This window comes from Rhinolophus sinicus, linkage group LG03 (genome assembly GCF_036562045.2).
Source record: "Rhinolophus sinicus isolate RSC01 linkage group LG03, ASM3656204v1, whole genome shotgun sequence".
In the NCBI taxonomy this organism is placed as follows: domain Eukaryota; kingdom Metazoa; phylum Chordata; class Mammalia; order Chiroptera; family Rhinolophidae; genus Rhinolophus; species Rhinolophus sinicus.
The window spans coordinates 67,683,321-67,709,013 of record NC_133753.1 but is presented as its reverse complement, the minus strand read 5'-3'; the positions used below and the strand labels follow the sequence as shown (position 1 = coordinate 67,709,013).

General features: G+C 36.8%; 1 protein-coding gene across 2 annotated transcripts in view; it reads left to right on the top strand.

Annotated features, from left to right (window-relative positions):
• The window catches only part of CDIN1 (CDAN1 interacting nuclease 1), a 214,555-nt gene that overhangs the window by 103,078 nt on the left and 85,784 nt on the right, over positions 1 to 25,693 (top strand). For both annotated transcript variants that reach the window (XM_019725527.2, XM_074327928.1), the window contains exons 8-10: positions 2,465 to 2,532; positions 13,898 to 13,963; positions 14,575 to 14,680. In XM_019725527.2, the coding sequence (XP_019581086.1) occupies positions 2,465 to 2,532; positions 13,898 to 13,963; positions 14,575 to 14,680 (240 nt within the window). The remainder of the gene's footprint in view (positions 1 to 2,464; positions 2,533 to 13,897; positions 13,964 to 14,574; positions 14,681 to 25,693) is intronic.

Genomic DNA, 25,693 nt, shown 5'->3' with positions numbered 1-25,693 from the left:
TTTCAAATTGCTGATTGCTTTTACCATGAAAAATAAAACAGGCAGGGAAGTTTGTAGAGAACTGATTTTATCTTTGCATTGAGGTAGTAGCAGTTTTATATAATGTACATACACTTGCACAGGTGTTTCCTAGACTGATCAACAGGAATTATTTTATTTCATACTGAATAAAATTTCTTAGTTTTCCATGTGAGTGAAAATGCTATTTATATGTTGTTCTGATAATTTGATAATGTTTACATTGCTTACTCTCAGTGAATTACATCATTTTGTAAGAAAGAAAGCTCACATTTAGTAAATTTAGAATAGGTACAAAACCTTTTCTACTCCATTAGGAAAATGTAAGTGGAATAAAGTAAATTGGTCATTTACTAATAAGACACCAAAAAAGCACAGTAGCAAAGAGAATATAAATTGTCACTGTGCTTTCTTTTTCTTTTGGTGTCCACTTTTTTTTTTTTCTCTACATAGACATATTGACACCTTTCCTGCCATAGGTTATATTCACTGACACAAAAGGTGTGAGAAAACAGCCACCTCAACTTTCTAAAGTGTGACTTCAGGACACAACTATTAGACAAAGACCTAGGCAGAGAAGCAAGTAAAGATAATGATGCAGGAAGCTTAAAATGCTGTGGGTTTCGTTTCTGTACCATCAGTAACCTCAGTTTCATGATTCAACATTTTAGATGTAAATAATTTACAACAATAAAAGTGAGAGCACATTTATGTGGAATAGAAGTAAATAATTTAGTTCTCAAATGTGGTATGCCCCCAGTAATGAGAAATCATTGAAAGATACTCATCAAATGTCTTCAATGGACTCTGCAAATGTGTGAAATTCTGTGATTTAAAAATGTGTTTCCTTTATTTTGTTTCCAATAAGAAATTAAATAAGCATAGCCATGTGCATTGGAGTGGGGAGGGAGGAACAACAGAAGGAAAAATGCAGGGATGATGACTTAGGGTTCATTTAGGGTTGACGTGAGTGGCCACATCTCTGGAGTTTGAAGATTTTAACAATATTCACCTGTATCTGTTGACACAGGACAGGATAATTCTCTAGGAGTTTTTTTGTTTGTTTGTTCACAAATAATATGTAAGCTTTATTCCATTTAAATTGGACTCTTTCAGTGCATGATCAGAATTAAAGAGTCTCTGATAGGCCAAGACGTGATATGACCAAGTTGACATTATCAGTGAAATGTAATTATTACCAAATGCTTTTGACAGAATTCAAGTATCAGAATAGGGTAACACTCCTTTTTAGACTTTTGCAATCTCATCCTTTTGGAAAATACACCCAGAATTGGAAGTCCCATAACTGATTTCATTATTTACCAGCCAGGGGACCGACCTCCAGTAAGTTCCTCAGCCTTCCTGAACCTTGCTTTTTTTAACTGTAAAAATGGGACTAATAACAGTACCTAGTCATGTGGTTGTCGTGAAGTTTAAATAAGACGATAGTACTCCAAAGTGTGTAGCACAAAGGCTTCATATATGGTATTTAAGAAATAGTAACATACCATTTTTAGCATATTATTTTTATATAATTTTAATACTTTTTAAGAAGCTGTGTGAAGGTCATAAACGTGGCCGTTGCAGTGATCTTATTCTGATCTGTTCCTCTGCTTTACCACACATCAACTGTATGACCTTGTGCAAGTTCCTTTCTAAGCCTCAGTTTCCTCATCTTTAAAATATGGATAATGATAACTGTGCAGATGAAATTACACACATAAAACACTTAACACAATGGCTGCCTCATAGTAAACACTCAAAAAATGTCTATGTGCCTGTGTGTATCTATTTATATGTGTGTTATAATATGTGTACACTTGTACACACATGATAAAAAGAGTTGAAATAGCTTCTGTACCCACACCGTAACCCACAGTCCTTTAATAAGATGTCTTTCCTCCATATTACATATAATCCTCAACAAGTCAGTTTTTGGCTTCCCAAATCGCAGAAGATCGCCAAGAATAGATTAGAAGTGAAACAGGAGCTCCTAAAAGCTGCTTCTGTGACAAATGTGAATTCACAGAAGATTGATGGAATTCTATAAGATTGGAAGCTCTTTGAGGGCAAAGGCCCGTTGGTTTTCTTTGCTGCAGTTAGTAAGTACTTGATAAAGTTGCGCTAAAGTGAATCGAAAGATATTTAACTTAACATAAAGGATGTTTAAAATGACTCTCCCTCTTTTCAAAGTTATGGACACATCCATTTACAAGTCTTTATTTGCCAAAATACAATATAAACATTATAGAAAAATTCCAGTGACTCGTTTAAATGAGGGAAGTGTATAGAAACCTCAGAGATGTAGGCTAGAAGTGGGAATAGTTGCTATACTTACCTCTTATTTTCCTTTTCATCTCAAAGTGTAGATCTGGTATTAGCTTTTTTCCGATAGCATCTTTTTATAACTCTACCTGTGTTGCCCTCCTTAACTAAAACTCCCCAGTGCCATCGGTTATGAGCACGAGGTCCTGCTGAGAGACTTGCTTCTAGAGAAAAACCTGTCCTTCCTAGGTGAGTATTGCTTACATCCTCTCGAGCTTCTAATATCTCCATGTGTGCTTAAATATATATATTTTTAAATCTTCCACTTGCAGTCCTAAAGGAAGAGTGAACGATGATTGATGCTGTACATGTTATCTTTTATTGATTTAGAACTGAGCAGGAACTCAGTTACCTAATCCCCTGTATACACAGCACATGCACAGGCTTGCAATTAATATTTTATAGAATAAGTGGCTGAAAAAATGCTTTAATATCTGTTACAGTATTACTTTTGGTGTCATGAGATATTAACCATAATCTAGGCCTTATGAGAGAAAGAAACAAAAGAAATATTGTCTATAAAATGCTTTATATATTAGAAAGAATGGTTAGAAAAATTCATGTTTGTCTCATGTGTGGAATCAGGTAGTACTTTTACTTGAAAGCCAAATATTAAGATTTTATTATTTTTTTATGCCAAATATTGTCATCAGAAATTTAGTATGATTTTTAAAAATCTCACATGTACGCATGTTTTGGTGTGCCAGTGTGGAATCTTATATTTTTTTCAGTATCTCTTAAGCATTAGAAATTAAGCCCCAAAAGATATCTATATGATAACTGATCATGGAAACCATAAAACACTGTACAATGAATTCCTCTTTTCCATTTTCGACGTGGTACTTTGTAAAAGTTCTATACAAATCGTACTATTGTACACATCTGTTTTATGTAGATATTTAAGAGTCTACATAGTGTGTTTTTTTAGGTTAAAAAAATCAAAGAATATTGGTTTACATCATTTTTGTTCCAAAATGGACAGAGAATTGGCCAAGGAAAGTCAAATGAGTGATTTTACATCAAGTTGGAAAGGGATGTTGAATACAGCCCTACAAGAAATATGCTTTAAGTGTTAGTATTCAATATTTTTATTAATGAAACTGGAGAATGGAGCTGAATGTGTTATAAGATTGTTGATAACTTGAAGGTGGGGGATACCATAAATATTCTCCAGCTAGGGTTAAAGAAAGCTGATAAATTAGGAAAGTGGCCTCAAATTACCGAATTAAATTTCAGTATGTAAGAGCAGCAAATTTTTTTTCATATAAGGACAATTGAAATGGTCAGCCTATGGAAAAGGAGTACATTAGACAGAAATTGCATTTTCAAATTTAATCAAAAATAAAACATAATGGATCAAAACCAGTTCAATGGATTCCTCACAATGCACCATGAGATATGTTTTAGAAGTACGGAGTTCTGATAGTATTATGAACTATCTGGTCACACTGATCACTCAGATAGCGGCCCATATAGCATGGCCAAATCTACTTTATTGTTTTAAGCTACCAACTAAGCAGTCATATTTTCAAGTCAGGTTGGTGTTACTCTTGGCACCATCTGCTTACGGATAGTCAGGCCCTCAGTGCCATTTCTTTACTTAACTCTGCTTTCTTCATAACTAGAAGAGTCCATTAGGGAGGAAGAGCAAAGAGCTTAAACATGGTCTAAACTTAGTCCCCAGGTCCTCGACTCCCTGGATTCTGGGAACTGAGTGCGTTAGACTGGATTGACCGTAGCTGACAAAGACAATGCAGGAACTTAGCCAGGGAGGCACTACCACTCAGATACCATTTCAGAAAGGGGACTTAAAAGGGGGATTTAAAATTGATGTGCCCCCTCTATTCCTCTGTGCTATAGGATCTAGAGGTAATTATTTTATTGAAGAATACCCAAAGACGACACTTAACTGATCTTTAAAAATAAATCACTTATATGATGTTTAGCTCACTCCATGTAACTCTAGTTCTATTTTAAAGCATTTCCTCATCAGCATACAAAGAAGTTGTTAATTTATTCTATGCATTTTAAGCATTTTAATGTAGTACTGAATTAATACATGTTTACTTATGGTTAAAACATCAAAATTCAAAGCCTTGTATGAAGTATGGTTACACGGTTTTTCTTTTACCGTGTAAATACCCCTTCACGATGATTAATTAGATCTAAAATACTATGCCAGATAAATTTAGATAGATCATCATATTAAATCCAACTATGGAAAAATGTTGGTATATAATAGACCAAAATATGATCTTATGTTTTCTTTTTACATGTGTACATCTTGAATTTTGTTGCAGAGATATTACAAACATGTTTGTTTTACTTTCATTCTTTTATAAGCAAAAATACCATCAATAGCTCTCTCTCTCTCTCTCTCTCTCTCTCTCTCTCTCTCTCTCTCTCTCGTTTCTAATCTGGGCTTTTAACAGACAAGAATTCTTACTGTTTATACATTAATCCTTCTTAAGAGTTATGACTTCCCTGAAATTTTGTATCCCATTCTAAATATTCCACCCATTGTGCTCTATATGTCATTTTAAAGAATAAATACTTTATCTGACCTTTTTCATCAATAGGAGAAAGAAATAAAAACAAATTACTTTTATCTTAACCCTAATAATTTCTTAAATTTCCTTGATTCATAACCATGTACTGAGCAGTTGCTATGGCACAATATTTAACACTATGGGGGGGAGGGGAGAGGCCTTATCTTTGAAGAGTTGGGTGTACTAATATGGATTTATCCTATCTTGTAAATGTATTAATTTGTACTTCTATAAATAGGTATATTGTATTAAGAGAAGTCAAAATAGAATAACTTCAGTTTCTCCAACTAAAAAAATGTATTTTATTCATATATTCGTTTATTGCAAAAATCAATTACTGAGTCGGGTAATATTATTTTAGGCACTAGATGTAAGTCTGATGAAGTCTCTGCTCTTGTGGAGTCGTGGTCTAGTAGGGAGACAAGCTACAAACAGACAAACGCAGATAACTTTTAGAAATTTCTTAGAGTTCTTGTAATTCTTCTATTTATTACTTACTCTTTTCAGCTAACTTTCGTTGAATGTGTTCTTGCCAAGAACTGCACTCGTTAATGTGACAATGATGATAAGCAAACACTCTGTGCGCTTTGGATGCTCACAGCCACGCACACTGCTGCTGTGTTCATCCAGGAAGGATGCGGTTCCAACTCTAGTGCCTCTCAGTAGCTGCTCACCTGATAGTCTTGATGTTGTTGTGCTACTTTTATTAATAGAGAGAAAGGTATAGATTATACTAAAAATCAGTTGCTACCCTGTACATAGAAGAAAATGCTACTGGCTCATAAGCTGCTTTTCCTGAAGTGGTGATAGAATTTTACTTTTTCACCTGCTCTCTTTCACCGGCACCTTCCTGCCACCATGTGTTTCGAGGATGGCTAGTTGAGCACATTAGCTTGGCTGTCTCCCCACTAAGCTAACCACTATTTCTTTTGTTGGTTCATCAGGCAGATGTGTATCGTTTAAGTACTTGCTATGGGCAGGCACCATTAGGGATAAAAAAAATAAAAATGGAATCAAACATGGAGCCTTCCAGGAAATTTTCAGATAAGTTTAAGTACATGTCAGTTCTTTCCAAGGATAGTTAATTTAGAATTAAGATTTATTGATTAGCGTTTAAAGTCTCAGAAGATGTGAAGAACCTGCTGCCCACTCCTACCTACTTTTAGATCCACAAGGGACCCTTCTTAGATTTTTTAATTGACCAATGAGCATTGTGATCATCCTGTCCCCTCCGCTAAAGGTCTGTTCCATTCCTCATATCAATGACATAGAAAATGTATTTTATCTACTGATGCAGATGTTTCCATTATATTTCTCAAGTGATTAAGGAGACCATGTTTTGTTATATCCTTTCTCCCTCCCGCCTCCCCCTCTTTTCTGAGAGGTTGAGTAAAACGTTGGGACAAAAGGCATAGGAGGAACAGTAAATAGTGACAGTGAGAAGCCAAGACTCTTTGCACTGTTAGGGAAAATACGAAAGAGCTTATATCAAAGACTGAAGATGAACCGTTCATCCTCCATCGGTTGGCGTATCTCCAGGTTGGAGGGACTTTCATTAGTGACTTCCACAGGCATTGTCTGGTGCAGATTCTTGTTAAGTTTAGCTTAATAAGGATGTCTCTGGAGACATTTTATTCTTTGCAGTGAATGTTGCCCTGTTAGTAGAAGCTAACAATTATTTTGAGTGACACCTGAGAGGCATTTGCTTTATCCCCACCCTCCCATGTTTGGTCTTGCCTTACGACAAACCAGCAGATTTTACATGCTTTTCTAGCATTCATGTATTACTCTGTGGGACTCCAGGAAGGTATACTCTGTAAAGCCAAAAAGGCTTAGTGAAGGATGTCCCTCACTGGAAGAAATTAGGATCTTTGTTACTAAGAGTTCATCTGTTCCTGCTGCTTTATTCCCCTCCTGAAGCAACAGTACTCTGCTGGGGAAGTGATTATGATGTGACAAACAGGGGATTGTGACCTCAGGTGAAGAATAGGCAGCAGGAACAGATGAAATTTAGAATACGTAGATTGTGTTTACATGCAGACGTTAGCAGTGGAGAAGAGGCTAGAAATCAAACATACGGGTATATAGGCTAAAGGGAACTGAGATGGTTAGGCATTTCGTAAGGTATCAACTATTTAAATTTATATCTGTCTGAAAGTTCAAAATCAGATACAGTTTTCAGAGTAACAGGAATGTGATATTGGAGCCGGGATGTGGGGAAAGGGTCCCTGTCTTCCCTTCCCGAAGAAATTGTCATGGTGAGCGGCCATCTTTACTTCCCATATTGAATGTGCGTGCATGTGCTTCTCCCTGGGACCAAGAGTAAAGCACCATACACACATGTGTACTACTGGAAGACAACCTGCTCTCTGGAACTTTGAAGACAGGTTTCCTTGTCCACTTCTGATAGGAGTCTCCCTGTGCCAGGCCCACAGCCCTTTCCTCAACCATCGCTCCAGTTAGGAAACTCGTGTCTGCTTTCCTGGCTGCCAATGATATATTGGAACTATTTGGGTTGTAAGCAACAGACATCTAATCAAACTAGATTAGACACACACAAAAGGGGAATTTATTGGTTTACAGATATACCTGGGAAATCCAAAAGAGAGAATTTTGCTTCTGGTGTGTCTAGAATCCAGAAGACAAAGCTATGTCATTAATATCTCCTCATTTTTCTCTCGTGTTCTGCTTTTATACAGTGTTGGCTACATTCTCAGGCAATAAAGGTGATTCCCGGAAGTTGCAAGTTTGTTTACTTCTTAGAGTTCGTAATCCCAGAGAAAAGTTGATGATTCTCTTTTGCCCCATTACAAATCTCAAAAGGGCTCTGATCTGCTAGTCTTGGTCAAGTGTCCACCCCGTGACCAGTGGTTGAGGGTCCTATATTGACCATCCACCAAAATCACATGGTGTGAGTGGGGTTGCATTGCCAGACAAGATGGGGTACAGGACAGAAAAATCAAATATCTCACTCACCCCGCCAAAATTAGCTACAGGTTCGTTCTTCTGTCCCCATAGCCAAAAGGCACTGTGGTCAAATCTGTTAGTGTTATTGTTGATTGGCTCCTTGGCACATATGTGCTCACTCTCTTTCCCTCTTTCTCCCTCTCTCTCCCTTCTTCTTCCCCTCCATTGAGATTGGTTTTGGGAGAGGTGGAGCTGGCCCTGCAGAAGGGTCTGTCATCAGTAGTTACAGCTAAAAGAACTGGGGCAGACAGCTACCATTCAGCCATTCCTCAGAATTTTGGAGTTGCAAAGGGCTCTAGTAACCATCCAATCCCCTTGTTTTGTTTAGAGGAAACTGGCCCCAGGCCTTGTATCACAGCTGTTTCCTCCCACAAATTGTCCTGTATCCTTTTTCCTCCACTGTGCTGATGTGTCCCTTGTTTTATGACATGAAACCGAAAGAATTGAGAGTGATGTGATGTAAAACATAGACAAGTTTTACTTTTGTTGTTGCTATTCATGTCCTCTGTCTTGACACCCACCAGTGGGCAGGGGTCAGCCTTTCCAGCCTCACTTTGCACCGTCCCATCTTCATGCCCTCACATTTGTTTCCTATCTTTAGGGCACTTCAATTTTCACTAGTATTGTCCCCTACAGACATAATAAGCAAAGGACAAGGTCAGAGCAGTCAGTTGTATTCCTTATTAGTGGCTGTGGTAAAACGCTTCAGGGGAAGAGATTGAAACTAATGGTTGTAATGAAATTTTGGGTTCTCTAAAGATTTCATTTATCTGTGCTATTAGTCTCCCCATTAAATTCATATCTGTTCTGTGTACCTTTGCACATGGTTTCCATATCATAGTAACATCTGTTACTGAAACTTTGCAAACTTCTTAAACTGGATAGAAAAGGCTGTGGAACTTGCTCTTCAAGAACATGAAAATATGCTAAACAGAAGTTAAAGTTCAACATATTGAACGAGACAGTGTTTTGAGGAAAAAACACACACAAAAAACAAAATACTAGAGTAGACAAGATATACTATAGTTGTCATTTGTATTGATGTATTTTTGTTGTTTTTCTGCCCTTCCCAATTTAGTAAAATTGTAATCAGGTGTTAAAAAGATTGTTTTTAATCATACAGTATATTTTAACCTAGTATTTTAGAAACCTTTTGACAAATTTGTAGATAAAATGCCATGCCAGACTGTAACTTTTTGTTTTCAGATGTTGTGAACTGGAATTTTGCATAATTTCTCTGGGATCAACTATATTTCTTAAATTTAAAGCATTTTAATAAACAAAAAAACCTCAAACTTTTTCTTGGTAGTCCTTATGCCCTGCTATGATTCTTAAGTAAATGTTAACTAGTTTCAGATGTGTTTTGTTCTCTAACTCAAAATCAGCCTTTTATTTTTAAAAATAGGAATTGTGTAATTAGTACTTAATTGCTTTGGATATTTTGGGTATTTAAAGGAGAGGGTAATTAAAAGGCCAAAGAAATTAAACTTTCAGTGTTCTCTAAGTATGTGTAATTTCTTTCTTTAAATGCCTTCTAAAGACAGGCCTGATAACTTAAAAAGAAAGGAAGACCTGGGTTGTTTTTCAAATTTTCACATCAGTTTTATCTATGGATGCAGTTTTACTCATTTTTTGTGTTCAGTTGGAGAGAGGAGCCTCTAAAAATCAAGAGCTTATGAGTTCATCTTTTCAAACAGGTATCCTGTAAATAATATCGAAATAATATCCAACAGATGGCCATCGCCTCTCCTTCTTCAAGGTCTTCTAGGGGGGAAATAAGAACTTTTCCCCCCACTTCACAAATGTTACACATGACCAAATTTAAATATTTGTCATCAAGTGTGGCGTGTTAGACAAACCAGAACTTGGTGGATATGGGCCCTTGCCTGTGTCTTTATGCGAGAGGTCTAGGTCTTGGTGGGTCACTTACCTGCTCTAGGCCACGTTTATGATGTGTAAATCAGAGTGTTGGACCAGTAATTTCTAAACCTTTCCAGGCTCAGAAATACTGTGTGTCACAAGGCTCTCATTATCTAAAAGCCCTACCTGTTGTGGACTGGAGGCTAACAAGGCTGCTTGGAAGCAAAAACATCCTTAATAAGAAACACTTGAACTATGATATTGACAAGCTTAGTAGTTATGAAACATATTGGAACATACGCCTTAAACCAGAATAGTCTTACTTTATATGTTCTCTATTCACTGAATAAGACAGGTATACAGGATTTGGAGGTGATTTCATATTGATCCCCAACCATTTGGGGAAGTTGTGGTGTAAGTGCTATTCTAAAACATTGCCATTATTCCTTCCCCACCTTTGTAACCTATATGGTTCTTACTTTTCATATTGATTGTTTTCTCATGAAGAAAATGCAGGTTCCTTAAACATCTAGTTTTCCACTTGGAAAGTTCAAAGAATCATAAGTAACCACCTGACCGAAATACCGTGTTTCACCGAAATATAGGACCTAACTGGAAAATAAGCCCTAGCATGATTTTTCTGGATGACATCCCCTGAGCATAAGCCCTAATGTGTCTTTTAGAGCAAAAATTAATATAAGACCTGGTCTTATTTTCAGGAAAACACAATATATGCAAAGAACTATAAGAATACGGATGAAATTTATGATTCTCAAGGAAAATATAAATTGCAAAAGTGACTATAGAAGAGATAAAAATCTAAATAGATCAGTAGCCATACAAGAAATAGGAAAAGTAACCAAAGAGCTGCCCACCACAGTAGCACCAGTCCCAGATGGCTTTTTCTGAGGTATTCTGCCCAAACTTTAAGGAATGGATAAATTCAACATTGTTTAAATAAACACTGTAGATCAAAGAAAAAAGTTGGAAAGCTTCCCATGAGTATTAAGGAAAGTGATGAAGTTTCTTTCTTTATGATCAAGATGAACCTCACAGAGAGTTGGGACCAAGGATGAAAGACAGCAGCAAGAATTAGCAAATAAAACCTTGAACTTTGAGCCAGGTTTATTGTTTTTGTCTTGTTGATTCATGGGGAGTTAAATCAGAAAATTGTTAAGTCAGTCTAGGGAAGCTTTGTAGAAGACATGAATATTTTTTTAAATGTACTTGTATTTTATTCAGTTAACCTTTTTAAGCATTAAATATGTGCAAAGCATATGTTGGTGATGAGACTGGGCCAATGGATAAGGTTTAAAAAAATGAAAAGGAATCATTTCCTCTCCTCAGAGCAGAGGCTTCAGGCTGAGTGTGGGAGACCGGCCCAGGTGCCGTAAGATGAGGGAGAGAACAGAGAATGAGGCCAGAGGGAAGAGTGTGATGATTGAGTCGTAACCTCTAGATCCTAGAGTTGGAATGCTGAACCACCAAATGGTCAACCAAATTTTAAATCCATACCCAATGGTTTGGATAATGATCCTAATGGTAAGGAATTTTTTGAGGTCTGGGGGACAGGAAATCAGGCCAAATGGATGGGGCTGACCTTAAAGGTCTCCTAGTGGGATAATCAGTGATACAACTTCTCCCGGGGCCTAGACCAGGTGAGCAAGGCCACTTGTTCATAAATGCTGCTTCCTATTCTTGTGCTGTCATTTCCTCTGAACTCTATCAAGTTGTTCCTTCCTCCTCTCTTAGTAAACCTAGGATGAAAGAAACAATGTGAAGGCTGAAATAGCATGTGTAAGGCAGTAGGAATTTAGTAAAGAAAGGAGAAGGTAGCCAATACATAACAGTGTTTCAGATGTATGGAATAACACACACACACACACACACACACACACACACACACCAGGGGTGCCAAAAAAATGTATACAAATGGACACTTTGGTCAGCATTGCTCAAGCAGTAGTTCGCCATAATCAGAAGTGTCTGGATACTGATGGTAACCACTTTGAGCACCTCTTGTAATTGCAGAAGTCAAACGTGACTTGTATTCATTTTTTCTTATCAGTATATATTATTACAATTTTAATACAGTTTTCCTTTCTTGAAATGTGTATACATTTTTTTTGGCACCGTGTGTGTGTGTGTGTGTGTGTGTGTGTGTGTGTGTAAAAGTCTAATATCACTAGTGGTGACACAGACTTTTCAAAGCTATACTTTGGTTAAAATTACTATTGGATGAACTTCATACTGAGAGGGAGGAAAGTGGGGTGGGGGAGGGGGAGAAAGCAAAGGAGCACAGTTGTACTTTGAAGTTCTCCCCAGAAAGATGGATAGTTTCCCTAGCCTCACCTGATGTTTTATGTCCAAGTGTGGGGGGTTGAGTTTTTAAATTTCACAATATTAAGTCGTGAAATTTAAATCGTAAGTATTGTGTTAGTAATTTTGGTGCAATGAACAGGAGTACAGCATGTGCCTTTGAAAGGAATATTAGTGTGTGCATTTGGGTTGCTGGTGACCTTCGAAATTTTGTTTTGAGCTGCCAACAGAAACATAATCATTTTTCTTTCTGAAACAGATTTTAACATCTACAAAGGTTGATCAAGCTAGGGTAGTTTTAATAAAACATTAATCTCTCTTTTTTTAATGTCAACCCAGCTTTTAAAACAGTTCATCAGCTACCTGAAACATAAGCTCAAGGCACTTGAGTTGATTTTAATAAATGCCTTTTCCATTAAACATTCTTGTGGCCAGAGTGCATTTAGAGGATAGAAATTTTTCCAGTCTTGTTCGTCTGGTCTGCAGTCCAATGTTCCAAATGCTCTTGTTTTTAAAGTCAGATTACTTTTATTTGTATTTTCTTATCTCAATAGCTAACAATTTTTATATATATATATTTCAAAGATGGGAGGTTGTTCTGGATTCTGGTATCAATCCTTCAAAATCTGGGTAAAGGATATCAAGTTTTAATAAAATCTAACTTAAATATCTAGTTTAAACATGGGTCTTGTCATTAAAAGGTTATTTATGTTTAAAATGCTGACCTTTCAAGATGTACACAAGAGTATTCTCAAACAGAGTTTCTGAACATTGGCCATGAAACCACTGTCTTGGGCTGACAAATGGGTTGGAAATAAGCTACCCAACACTGGGAATGGGCCATTAATTTTAATCAAAGGTGATGCAGGAAGGCGAATGGGATGCATGGCAATGTCAACAGCCCAGTAGGTGTTAAGAGACCACACAGCCTTCCTTGTTACTTGGTTGGGCCATTAGTTGAGGTTGGGTGAAGACAGAAAGCCATGTCTGGAATTGAATGACCAGGTCACTCCAAAATCTAATGGAGAACTCCTCATTTCAGAAATCACATTGTAATGCCATTAGACGTCAAGGACAGCATTTAGAAAATATCGGAGAGTGTTTTTTTGGTTTTTTTTACACCAAGCACCTAGCTAGTTTTTTCCAACTTCGTCAAGCTCTCTGTTTTCTAGCCTCTTTTCCTTCTGCATGGATCACTGATATTTGCACAGGATCAAGAAATCGAACAGACTTAGGAAAAAATCTCAGTCTGTTTGCTTTACAGAATTACATGTTGTTAGTGGTAAAACTCTGGTAAATGCCAGAAACAATAGCATATCCAAGGATTTAAGCAGGAGAATGAAGTCTCTGTGGTGATCTCATTGTCCTTGTCCCTCTCTTGTGTTCTTGTATGTAAGAGTAGTTTCAGTTATAGAAAATAAACTTTCTTAATTGCTTTAATGAAAAATATTTGTTTTGTAATTGTAAAGGCCACTGTACATGTGCCTTACTGTAAATTGTCAATCTTGGCTGATAACATTAGTGATATTCACAGCAGTAAAGCCCTTTGCTTTTAATCAGTAAGTATATTTTATTATTTGGAGTATTTTCAATTATAAAAAAGGTAGCATATGACAGCTTGAATTAATGAAGTTTATAATAAAGACATAAAAATGCAGAAGGGACAAAGAGGCATTTTTGTATCTATGCTTCGGGTTTGTTAAGAAAGTTCATTTATTCTGACACAGCATTGCATACATAAGAAAGATATGTATGACTGCATTTGTAATTTTTATACATTTTTAAGAAAGAAAAGCAATTATATTGTTGTCTTGTTAATGGACTATTGTTATAAGTAATAGTATTTGTTCTTCCTGTAGATGAAGATCAGCTCCGTGCAAAGGGTTATGACAAAACGCCAGACTTTATTTTACAAGTACCAATTGGTAAGTCCTTAAATTCTGTTATGTTGGTTTATAGAGAAAAGGGATGTGGTTATTCCGTAGATTTTTGTTGTTGTTGTTGTTGTTGTTGTTGTTAAAACCAGCAAATGTTGCCAGAGTAGATTGGTTTTATGATGCTGTACCTAAATGGGTGAAATCGTCAAAAACAGACTATTTTAGAATAGCAGAAGATAATAGGTTCAGAAGAAATCTATGCCTTAAAATCTTTTACATATATTTGAGAAGTAAACTTGTCTTCTGGACATTTTGGTTGCTATTTTAAAGTCATTTCTGTAAATATTGCATTTTTAAAACACGGTTCTGTTGAAAAGCCAGGCTCACTTTGGTTTATTTTCACATTACTTGTCCACTTACACAGTCTCAGAATAGGAGAGGGACTTTTGAAGACAATGAAAATAAAAGGGATGTGACTGCAGCATAAATGTTTCTTGTAACGAACGTATACGATGTGTTGTTTTATAATTACATCCATAGATGACAGTGAGGGCTAAGCCTCTGCTCTCTAATATGATGCACAGAGAGGCCTGTACACAGTTCAGAATTTTCAATCTTCCCTTCCCTTTGCTCTGTATTAGTAATGCTTTGTCCCTTAGCTGTAGAAGGGCACATAATTCACTGGATTGAAAGCAAAGCCTCATTTGGTGATGAATGTAGCCACCACGCCTACCTGCATGACCAGTTCTGGAGCTACTGGAATAGGTAAGGTCCCATTATTTTTCTCTTAAGATAAACGATACTCAGCTGAAATCTCATTAGAAAAAATATTTTGTTTAGCTGGTAAAAATGCTAGTAGCCTTTGTTTCTAGTAAATACAGAGACTTGATTAATGTTTTCATTTCAGGTAATTTAAACTTCTCTGCTTTCATAATGATGCTTCATTTTTTAAAATTAAATATCTCTGCATTAAGGTCAAAATTAGTATATATGCCATTTTCCATTTTATAGTGATAATACTGGTGTCACTTAAAATATGAATAATAAGATGTGGTGCATATTATATCATATTGACGTTGACTTTTATCCTTTTGATGTGAACTTTATGCTTGCTGTCAGACCTTAGAAAATGTTCTGTCCTCAGCTTTATGAAGAGAATATTCAAAGAATTTAAAAGACCAAAACGATTTACCTTCCATAAGTAGAGAACAGTTTACCTACCAGCCTCAGTAAACATTCCCAAAGGCATGAAAATCTCAGCAATTGAGAGAAGGGTGGTGTTGATGGCGGCGTCCATATTATTGCCATATTATTAATGCCATATTACTGATTACTTACCATGTGCCTAAGCCTGCACATTATCTCAGTTAATCCTCAGGAGGACGTTACTTTTATCCCCATTTTACAGATAACTAAACTGATGCTCAAAAGAAATAATACACCATACAGCTGGTCGTCCTGCACCTACATTTGTCTTTCTCACTTGCTAACCTGTGCTATTTCCAGCACAATTGTATTGCTGTTTACAATATGACTGTTGAAACTGTGGCTTTTTCTATTATTGAAATCCCTAGTTTGCACACTACACATTTTCCCCTTAGAACAGGAGGTGGGTCAACGGGTAACCTTCTTAGATTAACTGTGTTCCTTGGTCACTGGCCAACAGTAAGAATACAATGAAAGATGACACTGGCCCGATCATTAAGGAATGAGACAGTAGCAGCATCTGTGGACAATAGTCTTATCCTGGAGAAAAGAAACAGTGACAGGCTACAGAATTTGGCATTATATTGTTACTCAGCCTTACAAAAGGCCAGCAGACTTTGCCCGTAGCAGCTGTGCTAAACTAAGCCCACTTTTTGCCATGGTAACAATGATCATGACAAAATGCTGAATGTAATGGCTTTCTTGATTTTCTTGTGTAATTGTGCGTGGCATCCGAGCTTTACTTTACAGGGATGGAGGAGGAAAGTGCAAAATGTTTTAGAAATCATTGCTGCTTCAGCGTTTCCTGTCTTTTATTCAGCCATTATTCAAATTAGCAGTAATGTGGCAAATTGAATTTTCGATTTTTAGCAATTTGATGATGAGTTTGAAATAGTAAAGAAAGCATCATTTTTGATAGTATAGGAAAAGCAATGACAAGAAAATCAAACTGCGTAAGTTTCGGTTGCTAAAGGAATTTTAAAAACTGATAAACTCCGTCATTATGCATTGAGACTGCCTTCCCAGACCCTTTGGTTCTGGTCAGGTCTTTAAAGAGGAATAGTAGTAGAGCTTCCTTAAAAATTCCATAAGCGTATCTCCATTCTAAAACAACTATTTGTTGAGTTCCTATTATGTGCCTAGTACTCACTACTATAGATGCTGATTAAATAATATGAAGGATAGACCTATGGATTACTGACATAGCTGGAGGGGATGCGAGCAATGGGTAGTTTAATACAGTTGCCTTTGAACTGGGTTTTAGATTATTTTGTTGCTTGCTATTTTTTATATTCTAATGATCTTTTATTTAGATTACTATTGATTTACATTCCCTAAACATGTTCTTTGAATATATAACAGCTAAGTGGGCATAATTCATTTAGGGTATGTGGTGTGATAAAGGAAAGCCAGCCTTGGTTTGGAAAGTTTCAAGTCATTAGAGGACGTAATACTCTACACAGAAGTAGATGGTGTTACCAAACTTGCACAGAGAGGTCGAGAAATGCAAGTAGTACTGACATTCAAAATGGAACATAGTAGCATTCTTGATTATACAATGTTGGTTATTATAAACTTACCAGTGATGGTGCATTTTGACAGAAGAACTCAGCCCATTTATGAAAGTATAGGATCCTGCTCTTCATATTTTGATTTAACACAACTCAAAGAGCAGTTGCTAAGGTTCTTTAGAGTTGGTAGAAATCATTCCTCCCAATAAGGTAGCTTTTCAACTAGACTCGTGGTTGGCATCTAGGATAATTGTTTTATTTATGTGATACGCCTCTAGTTGACATAAAAACTGTTACCTAATTGTCACACTATTTTTAGGTTGGATTTTACAATAGAACTGTTCAATAGTTGTAGAATTATGTCTTTGTATAAACCTACTTTCTCACACAAATAAGTACAGACCCTCTACGTTTTAGTTTAATATTTCTACAAGAGTTTTCTTTTTATGTGAATTGATATTCTTACACAGGCTTTCAGCAACCATTGACAAAGTTGATCACACCCTCCCTCTTTATTAAAATTTCTTCTTTTTTTGGCTTCCAAGAGATATTCTTCTGGGTTTCTTCCTGCCAAACCTGCAGCAGCATACTCAGTATCCTTTGCCAGTTCTTCTTCCTCTTCCCAGCTCTAGGCCAAGGGCCCTGGAACTCAGTACTCAGCCCTCTTCCCTTTTCTTATCTACATTTACTCCCTGGGTGTTTCCTTGGAGATCTTATTGGAGACTGTGGCTTTATTTACTATCTCCATGCTGGTATCTCCTCTAATTTTTACCCTCAGCCCTAATATTTCCCCTGAGTACAATTTTTCTTTTGCTTATCCAACTGTATACTCAGCACCTTTTCTGGGGTATCTACTGGGTGTCTCATACTTAACATGTCCAAATTTATACCCTTGATTTTCCTCCCAAGCTTGTCACTCCCCCATTTCCTCCCAAGCTCAACGACTGGCACCACAATTTGCACAGGTACGCAAGCCAAAAACCTAAATATCATCACCAGTCCACCAGCAAGTCCTTTCAGCTTGAAGCTCATCATGTCTCAAACTGTGCCATTTATCACCACCTCACCTGCTGTCACCTCAGTGGCTGTCATCATCTCTTGGACTATTGCTGTAGTTTCCCAACTGGTCTCCTTACGTCAACTCTTGCACTCCTGTGGTCAGTTTTTCATACCCCAGCCAGAATGACTCTTGGAAAATATAAATCAGACTGTGGCATTACCCTGCTCAGAACTCTTCAGTGGCTTCCAATTGCATTTAAAATAAAATCCACCCCACCCCCCCGATTCTTTCCACACCTACCTCTCTCCTCTCACCTAACATTCTCTCCCTCTCATACTTTTTTGGCCACACTGGCTTTCTTGGTCTTCTAGAACGTGCACTGCTTGTTTCTACTTCAACACCCTTACTCTGGCTAATCCTACTGCTTGGAATTTTCTTCTCTTGGATCCCCCGCTAGCGAATCCCTTACAACATTCAGGGCGCTGCTCATATCCCCCCTCCTGAGGGGGACCTTCCCTGACTACCCAACCTAAAAGGCATCACGCTCAGTCATCTCTCTCTCCTTCCTTAGCTTTACTTTTCTTCATAACAAGTAGCCCTGTCTTAGTGAATGAACAGATTCTAGTTGGAAACATTGTATATAAGCACCAGTTTGCTTGTTTACATACAAGCCTTTAAAAGAGCTTTACCTTTTATATTGCTATTTCTAATTACTATATGTCGTGTGTCCCTCATTCCTTTGTAATCAAATTTTTTTTTCCAATACAGTCAGAGAGATTGAGTACAGAATATATGTTGCCTTTCCTGCAAGTAGGTCGCCATCCCAGGTATGAACCTTGATTAAATAGCTCCTCAAAACTCTATAGTCTCTACTTCTATGGAGCTAAAGGAAATAAAGAGTGCCTCTGAGAAGCAGCCTTTCGACCATAATGTACGAATACGTTGCCTCAAATTATATAAGGCTATATATACAATTGTATAGAAAATACACACCTATTTACTTACGTGTGTGTATAGATATATGCATATATATCATATATATGTGATACATATATATATGATATATATATATATATATATATCTCCCATCTACATAGGGCTACATATACAAATTGTATAAAACAACATATTTCCTTATGCAATCAACACACACACACACACACACACACACACACACACAAAACAAAAACCTCATTCTACTTCTCTAGTCAAAAGAGTGAGTTCTTTAATGATTTGACCTATATTACTAAGCTTATTTTCATATTGAGATGGTGACAGGTAAAGAAAGGAACTAATTCTACAATCTGAGGCCAAATTCCATACAAGGGTTCTAACCTGTGGCCTTTCAAAGAAGCAGGAGCAGACATCTCTACTCACTTTACTGAGTGGATATAAAGTGGCTCAGTTTGAATGAAAACTTGAATGACCTGAAATAGCAAAGAGCCACGTGCAGCACATGGACAGTGGCCGACAACTACTGATCAAGAACATGGACATCTCAAGTGCAAGTTCAGCCCTGCCATGGGCCATTCGGCACATTCGGGCACCCGGTCATCTATTGAAAATCAAAGTGTACATTGTAGACATACCTCTCTGCTTCTCTCAGAGAAGATTTAAGCTTAGTGACTAGAAAGAAGGCAAAGTTTTCTTTGAACACGATTTTCCAGTTTAGTGATCCTTGAAGAGATGGAAATAATCTGTCCTGCTCCTTGGTTTGAATCTAGGCCTTGCCACTTTCTCATCCCATCACTGAGAGCAACTTGGCTTAACTTCCCTGGGCTTTTGTTTTCTTCTCAAGAAAATGGGGTTAGGAACACCTTCTTCACCATATTGTTGTGAAGATCGGTTATTTAGTACGCGCAAAGCACTTTCCCAGTGCCTGGCAGTCAGCAAATATTAGTGCCCCTTCGTTTTTTTTCCTGTCTGCACTATCTGATGAAATTCTAAGGAGGCACTTTTAATTGCCTGCTTTGCCATATCAACTCCTACTTGGCTAACCTCAGCCCTCAGCTTGGATGTCATCTCTTTGGGAAACCTTCCTGTAATTCCAAGATTGGATTTGATGCCCCTCCTTGTGTTCTGCTAATAATTTCATGGCACTTATCAAATATTGTGATTGCTTATTTACTTGTCACCCTCCTTCAGTTAATATTGAGTTCCATCTTATCTATGTGTTTTATCCATCATCAAATACCCAGAAGCTAGTGGAATACCTGGCACATCATGAATGAATGAATGAATGAATGACTTTTCTGATACATGACAGACAACAACATTTTGAATCAGCCATTAATGATTATGTCAGACATTGTGACGCTAAACCTCAATGGGGCCAGAACTTTTTCCTGAGGATGCCACTCTGAGGACAGTGAGAAAAAATGTCTCATTTTTTTCTTTTCTTTTTTGAGGTATAATTGACATGTAACATCATGTTAATTTTAGATATACAATATGATGATTTGATATTTGTATGTATTGCTAAATGATCTCCACAATAAGGTTAATTAACATCCATCACCATATATAATTACAGACTTTTTTCTTGTGATAAGAACTTTTCAGAATTAATCTTTTAGCAATTTTCAAATACGCAATACAGTATTTTTAACTAAAGTCACCATACTGTACATTATATTGCCATGATTTACTTATTTTATAACTGGAAGTTTGTACCTTTTGATGCTCTTCACCCATTTTACTCACCCCTAACCCCTTAACCCCCTGCCTCTAGCAACCACCAATCTGTTTTCTGTACTTGTATCTATGATTTTTTTTTTTTTTTAGAATCCACAATGTAAGTTAGATCATATGATATTTGTTTTTCTCTGACTTAATTTCAGTTAGCATAATGCCCTCAAATTTCATTCATATTGTCAAAAATGACAAGGGTTTATTCTTTTATATGGCTGAATAATATTCCATTGTGTGTGTGTGTGTGTGTGTGTGTGTATCACATTTTTTTAGATTTATCCATAAATGGACACTTAGTTTGTTTCCATATCTTGGCTATTGTAAATAATGTTGCACATGGGGGTACATAAATCTTTTTGAATTAGTGTTTTAATTTCTTTGGTTAAATACCCAGAAGTGGAATTTCTGGATCATATGGTAGTTCTGTTTTTAATTTTTTTAGGAAACTCCATACTGTTTTCCATAGTATTTGCACTAATTTACATTCTCACCAACAGTGCACAAGGGTTCCCTTTTCTCTACATCCTCGCCAACACTTACTATTTCTTGGCCATCAGTATGTCTTTTTTTGGAAAAATGTCATCTGTCCATTTTTCAATCTGATTGTTTGTTTGCTGTTGAGTTGTTTGAGTTCTTTATATATTTTTGATATTAGCCCCTTATCAGATATATGATTTGCAAATACTTTCTGCCATTCAGTATATTGCCTTTTCATTTTGTTAATGGTTTCCTTTGCTGTGCAGAAGCTTTTCAGTTTGATGTAGTCCCACTCTTTTATTTTTGCCTTTGTTGCCTTTGTTTTTTGTGTAAGATCAAAAAAATCATTACCAAGACCAATGTCAATGTAATGCCTATATTTTCTTGTAATAGTTTTATGGTTTCAGGTCTTACATTGAAGTCTTTAATCCATTTTGAGTTAATTTTTGTGTATGATACAAGATAGAGGTCCAGTTTCACGTTTTTTTTGTTTGTTTGTTTGTTTGTTTTTTGCATATGGCTGTTCATTTTTCCCACACCATTTATTGAAGAGACTGTCCTTTCCCCACTGTATATTCTTGTCTCCTTTGTCATAAATTAATTGACCATATATGCATGGTTTTATTTCTGGGCTCTATTCTCTTCCATTGATGTGCATGTCTGTTTTTATGCCAATGCCATACTATTTTGATTACTATAGCTTTGTTGTAGTGTTTGAAGTCAGGGAGTATGATGCCTCCAGCTTTGTTCTTTCTTAAGATTGCTTTGATTATTTGGGGTCTTTTGTGGTTCCATACAGATTTAAAGATTGTTTGTTCTATTTTTATGAAAAATGCCTGCAGAATTTTGATAAGGATTGCATTGAATCTGTAGATTGCTTTGGGTAGTATGGACATTTTAACAATATTAATGCTTCTAACCCATGAGCGTGGAATATCTTGTCATTTATTTGTATCTTCTTCAATTTCTTTCATCAGTGTCTTATAGTTTTCAGTATACAGGTCTTTCACATCACCTCCTTGGTTAAATTTATTTCTAGGTATTTTATTATGTGTGATGTAGTTGTATATGTGGTTGGTTTCTCTAATTTTTCGTTCTGATAATTTATTGTTAGTGTATAGAAATGCAACAGATTTTTGTATATTGAGTTTGTATCCTGCAACTTTACTGACTTCATTTATTCTAACAGTTCTTTTTGGTGGAGACTTTAGGGTTTTCTATATATAATGATGTCATGTCATCTTCAAATACTGACAGTTTTATTTCTTTCCAATTTGGATGAAAATGCCTTATTTTTCTAAAAATCTTTTACGTAGTTTTCAGATGTATAGACTTTTGCAGATTTATTTCATGAAATGTAGCATAAGTGTGTTTAAGTGTTTTAGATAAATACTTATAATCTTATATTGATTATTTCCTTTTGCAAAACTTCAACCAAGTCTCTCATTTGAGATTTGACATGGAATGCCTTGAAAATCCTGAGGAGAAGATATTCTGTGGTTCCTTTAGGATGTGCGTGAAACTGGGCTCACCCTAGCACTTGAGGGGTCTGGGGCAAGAGTACAAATGGCACGTGTATACTATGTGCCTAAGTACTTACGGTTGTATATCAAGTTAACAAATATTAAATAAAATATATTTTATTCTTCATGAAGATCTGGAAATTCAGATTTTCGTGAAGAATTACCAGATTCCTTGGCAATCCAGGCTGCACGTGGCGGTATAGGGATAGGTAGCCTTGCCACATAGCCCACCTCCTTTCTCTGCCCACTCTTTGCTCCGTCCTACACCTGGAAAGTTGTCAAGCACACCCCAACCTGCACCTCCAAGCTCCACATCCATTCTTCAAACCATTGCCCTTGACCATCTCTCGGGCCAAATGTGCACGCTCTGGTGATCTGCCCTCTTACCAGACAAATGACCCTGAAAGAGAGGGCTGTGTAGGCTCTGGGAGTGGTTTCAGTGCTATTTGATTAGGAAGTTCTGAGGGTCCTGGTACATGAAGTTTGGCCTAGAAAGGGACTGGAGGACAAACATCAGGTGGGAATGTTTCTTTGGCCCCACAGATTCCACACCCCCGAGGGAGCTAGAGCAGAATCCTCTAAAGTTTGGGTCCAGGCCATGGATCCGTCTTGCCTGGGTCTAAAGGACAGTATCAAATGAAGCGACTACATATATCTTCCAAAGGCGTTTCTTATACTGGTATTTGGATAGGAGGAAAGATGAACCGCAGAGGAAATATGGTCTCGATCACATTTATGTTTCACTGGAAAGATTAAAAGCTGAGTTCTATTTGTTGGATTTTGGCACCTTTGACTCCAGAGTCTGCTGTCCTAGAGGCAATGCTCGACTAATACCTTCTGTCACAAGAATTGATATGTCTTTAGTTCTTCCTCTAAGTATTTTTTTAAGGTTGGTTATTTACTCGATGGTTTAGCGATTGCATTCTCTGTTCTGTGTTAACTTGAGAGGTGAGGCATTTAGAATGGGGGTGCCAAGCAGAGTGAAGGAAGGTATTTTTCAGAGGATGTCCAACATTTTTCCTGTATTAAGATACTTCCAGGAAACCTGCAATTAGCCAAATCACAGATTTCCAGTTATTTCAGTCTTCTTAAAAACAAGGCTGATCACATCTGTCTTAAGTTGGAGTATGTGCCTCAGCAATAGAAGCGCTTGCAAACCTTCAATTACAGCAGCCTCAGAAAACACTGCTGCCGTGTACTAACAAGTAGTCATCAACAACAGGAGACAGATTGACTAATAATTAGCAAATGCACTGGAGAGGACTTCTCTAAAGGTAAAATATAATAATTTGCTTTTCCATCTTTTATAGTGGAGAGGATGCTAACATATTGCTGTCCCATTATTCCAGACAAATATATGACACTGTTATTAGCTGGGGTACAAACTATTTGAAAGCATGAAGGATTTTCTGTGTATATAGTAGTTTTATAAGAATGATTTCTCATAATGGTTAAGTACCTTTTCTTCCTGCATGTGGAATGTGAATGGCAAGAACTTTCCATACCAGGAAATTCATATTTTCTGCATTGTTCATTTTTTTGAATGTTGATTTAAAATATAAAATATAAAAGAATAGAAATATTGTCTTAGGCCTTTTAAGTGATATTTACAATAAAGATGGTTTTTGAAAAACTGGAATGAGTTAATCAAAGGATCAAAGGAAAAGAAAATGGACCTACAAGGAAGTAACAATGAATTTACAATTTCTCAGAAAGATATTTGATTACTGTCTTCAAGCATATACAATATTTGGGGGTGGGGGCATATTGACCTGTTTACCAAATCCAGGAGGCTAAATAATTATTGAGAGGATAACTCTTCCTGTTGGCGCATTGTGATGGAGTTAGTGTGAATCATATATAGTTTAGAAATGTTACCCCAAACCAGACCAACAAGCAAATGCTTGGGTGGCCATTCTAAAAGTAGAAATACGACCATCACACAGAGAGAGTGAGGGAAGAATAAAAGAGATTCTGCCATTAAGAAGTGAGTTGGGAGCACAGATAGAGACAGGAGCCCAAGAATGCAGAGTCCGTTTCTGAGGTTAATAAGGGAGATCAGATTGAAATTGATGCTCAAATGCCTTGGTGTCCAGGGCAGTGATTTTCAAACTTCAGCACATACTAAAATCAGATGGGGAGCATTTTAAAAATATTGACATGGGCTTTATCCCTGTAGAACTGATTTAATTGGTGTGTGGTGGAGCCTGGACCTTGGGAGTTTTTCTTTTGTTTTACAAACTGTAAATGGTAATGCTAATCTGCATCCAGCATTGAAGTCAACTTCTTTACCTAGACCATCTGCTTCTAAACAGAGTCTTGATGAGAAAAATAATAGTGTTGTTAAGGAAGACTGGTTCAGATCAGCAAACATTCCACAGGCACTGTGTTGGTTAATAGGGACCCAGCCTCCACCTTTGAGGGGTTCATAGTGAGAACTGAGGCAGTAAATTGCAACAACAGAAACTGAACCCAGGTCTCCCTCTGAACTCTCTGTGCTTTCTGCTCCACCATGTAGCTTCACGTCAGTCACCGTGATAAATCTGTTATAAGAGGCTACTTGGGCAGTTCATGGGTTTGCTAAACTGAAGTCAAAAAGTTCTCCAGCATAGTAGGTCTGGTTGGAGATAACGGGCCAGATGTTCTCTGTTGCTCTCTCAAGTGCCCTTATTCTATATTCAAATACCTAACTGTGGAATTAATATAAACGCCTGTCATGTAGACCCATGCATCCAGAATATAATAACTCCTACATTATTGGATTTGAAATCCACAGAATCAGAGACGGCTTTTTTTTTTTGGTCTATGGTACCGAAAAAGTAAGCATACAGAAAAGTAAATCTTTTAATCAATAACGTTTTTAAAAACACCTTTAATGAGATATAATTGACATACAATAATCTGCACAGATTTAATGTGTACAATTTGACAAATTTTGACATGTGTATATAAACTCAAAAAACTATCACCATGGCAAAGACAGTGAACATACTTATCACTCCCCAAAGTTCCTTGATGATCTGTCCTCTTAGCTCCTTCCGTTTGCTCTGCACCAGGCAACCACTGGTCAGCTTTCTGTCATGATTGATTAATGTACATTTTCTAGCATTTTCTGTAAATGGAATCATACAGCATGTACTCTTTTGTTTGGCTTTTTTACTCAGCCTTATTATTTCAGTATTTATCCACGTTATTGACAATATCAGTACTTCATTTTGAGTATTGCTGAGAAGTATTCAGTTGAATATTTCTCAGATAAACTTATTTGTTTATCTGTTCACCTGTGGATGGCCTTGTATGTTGTTTCTAGTTCTGGCTATTAGTTATGAAGCTCCTATGAATAGTCATGTAAAAAATCTTTGTATGGTTT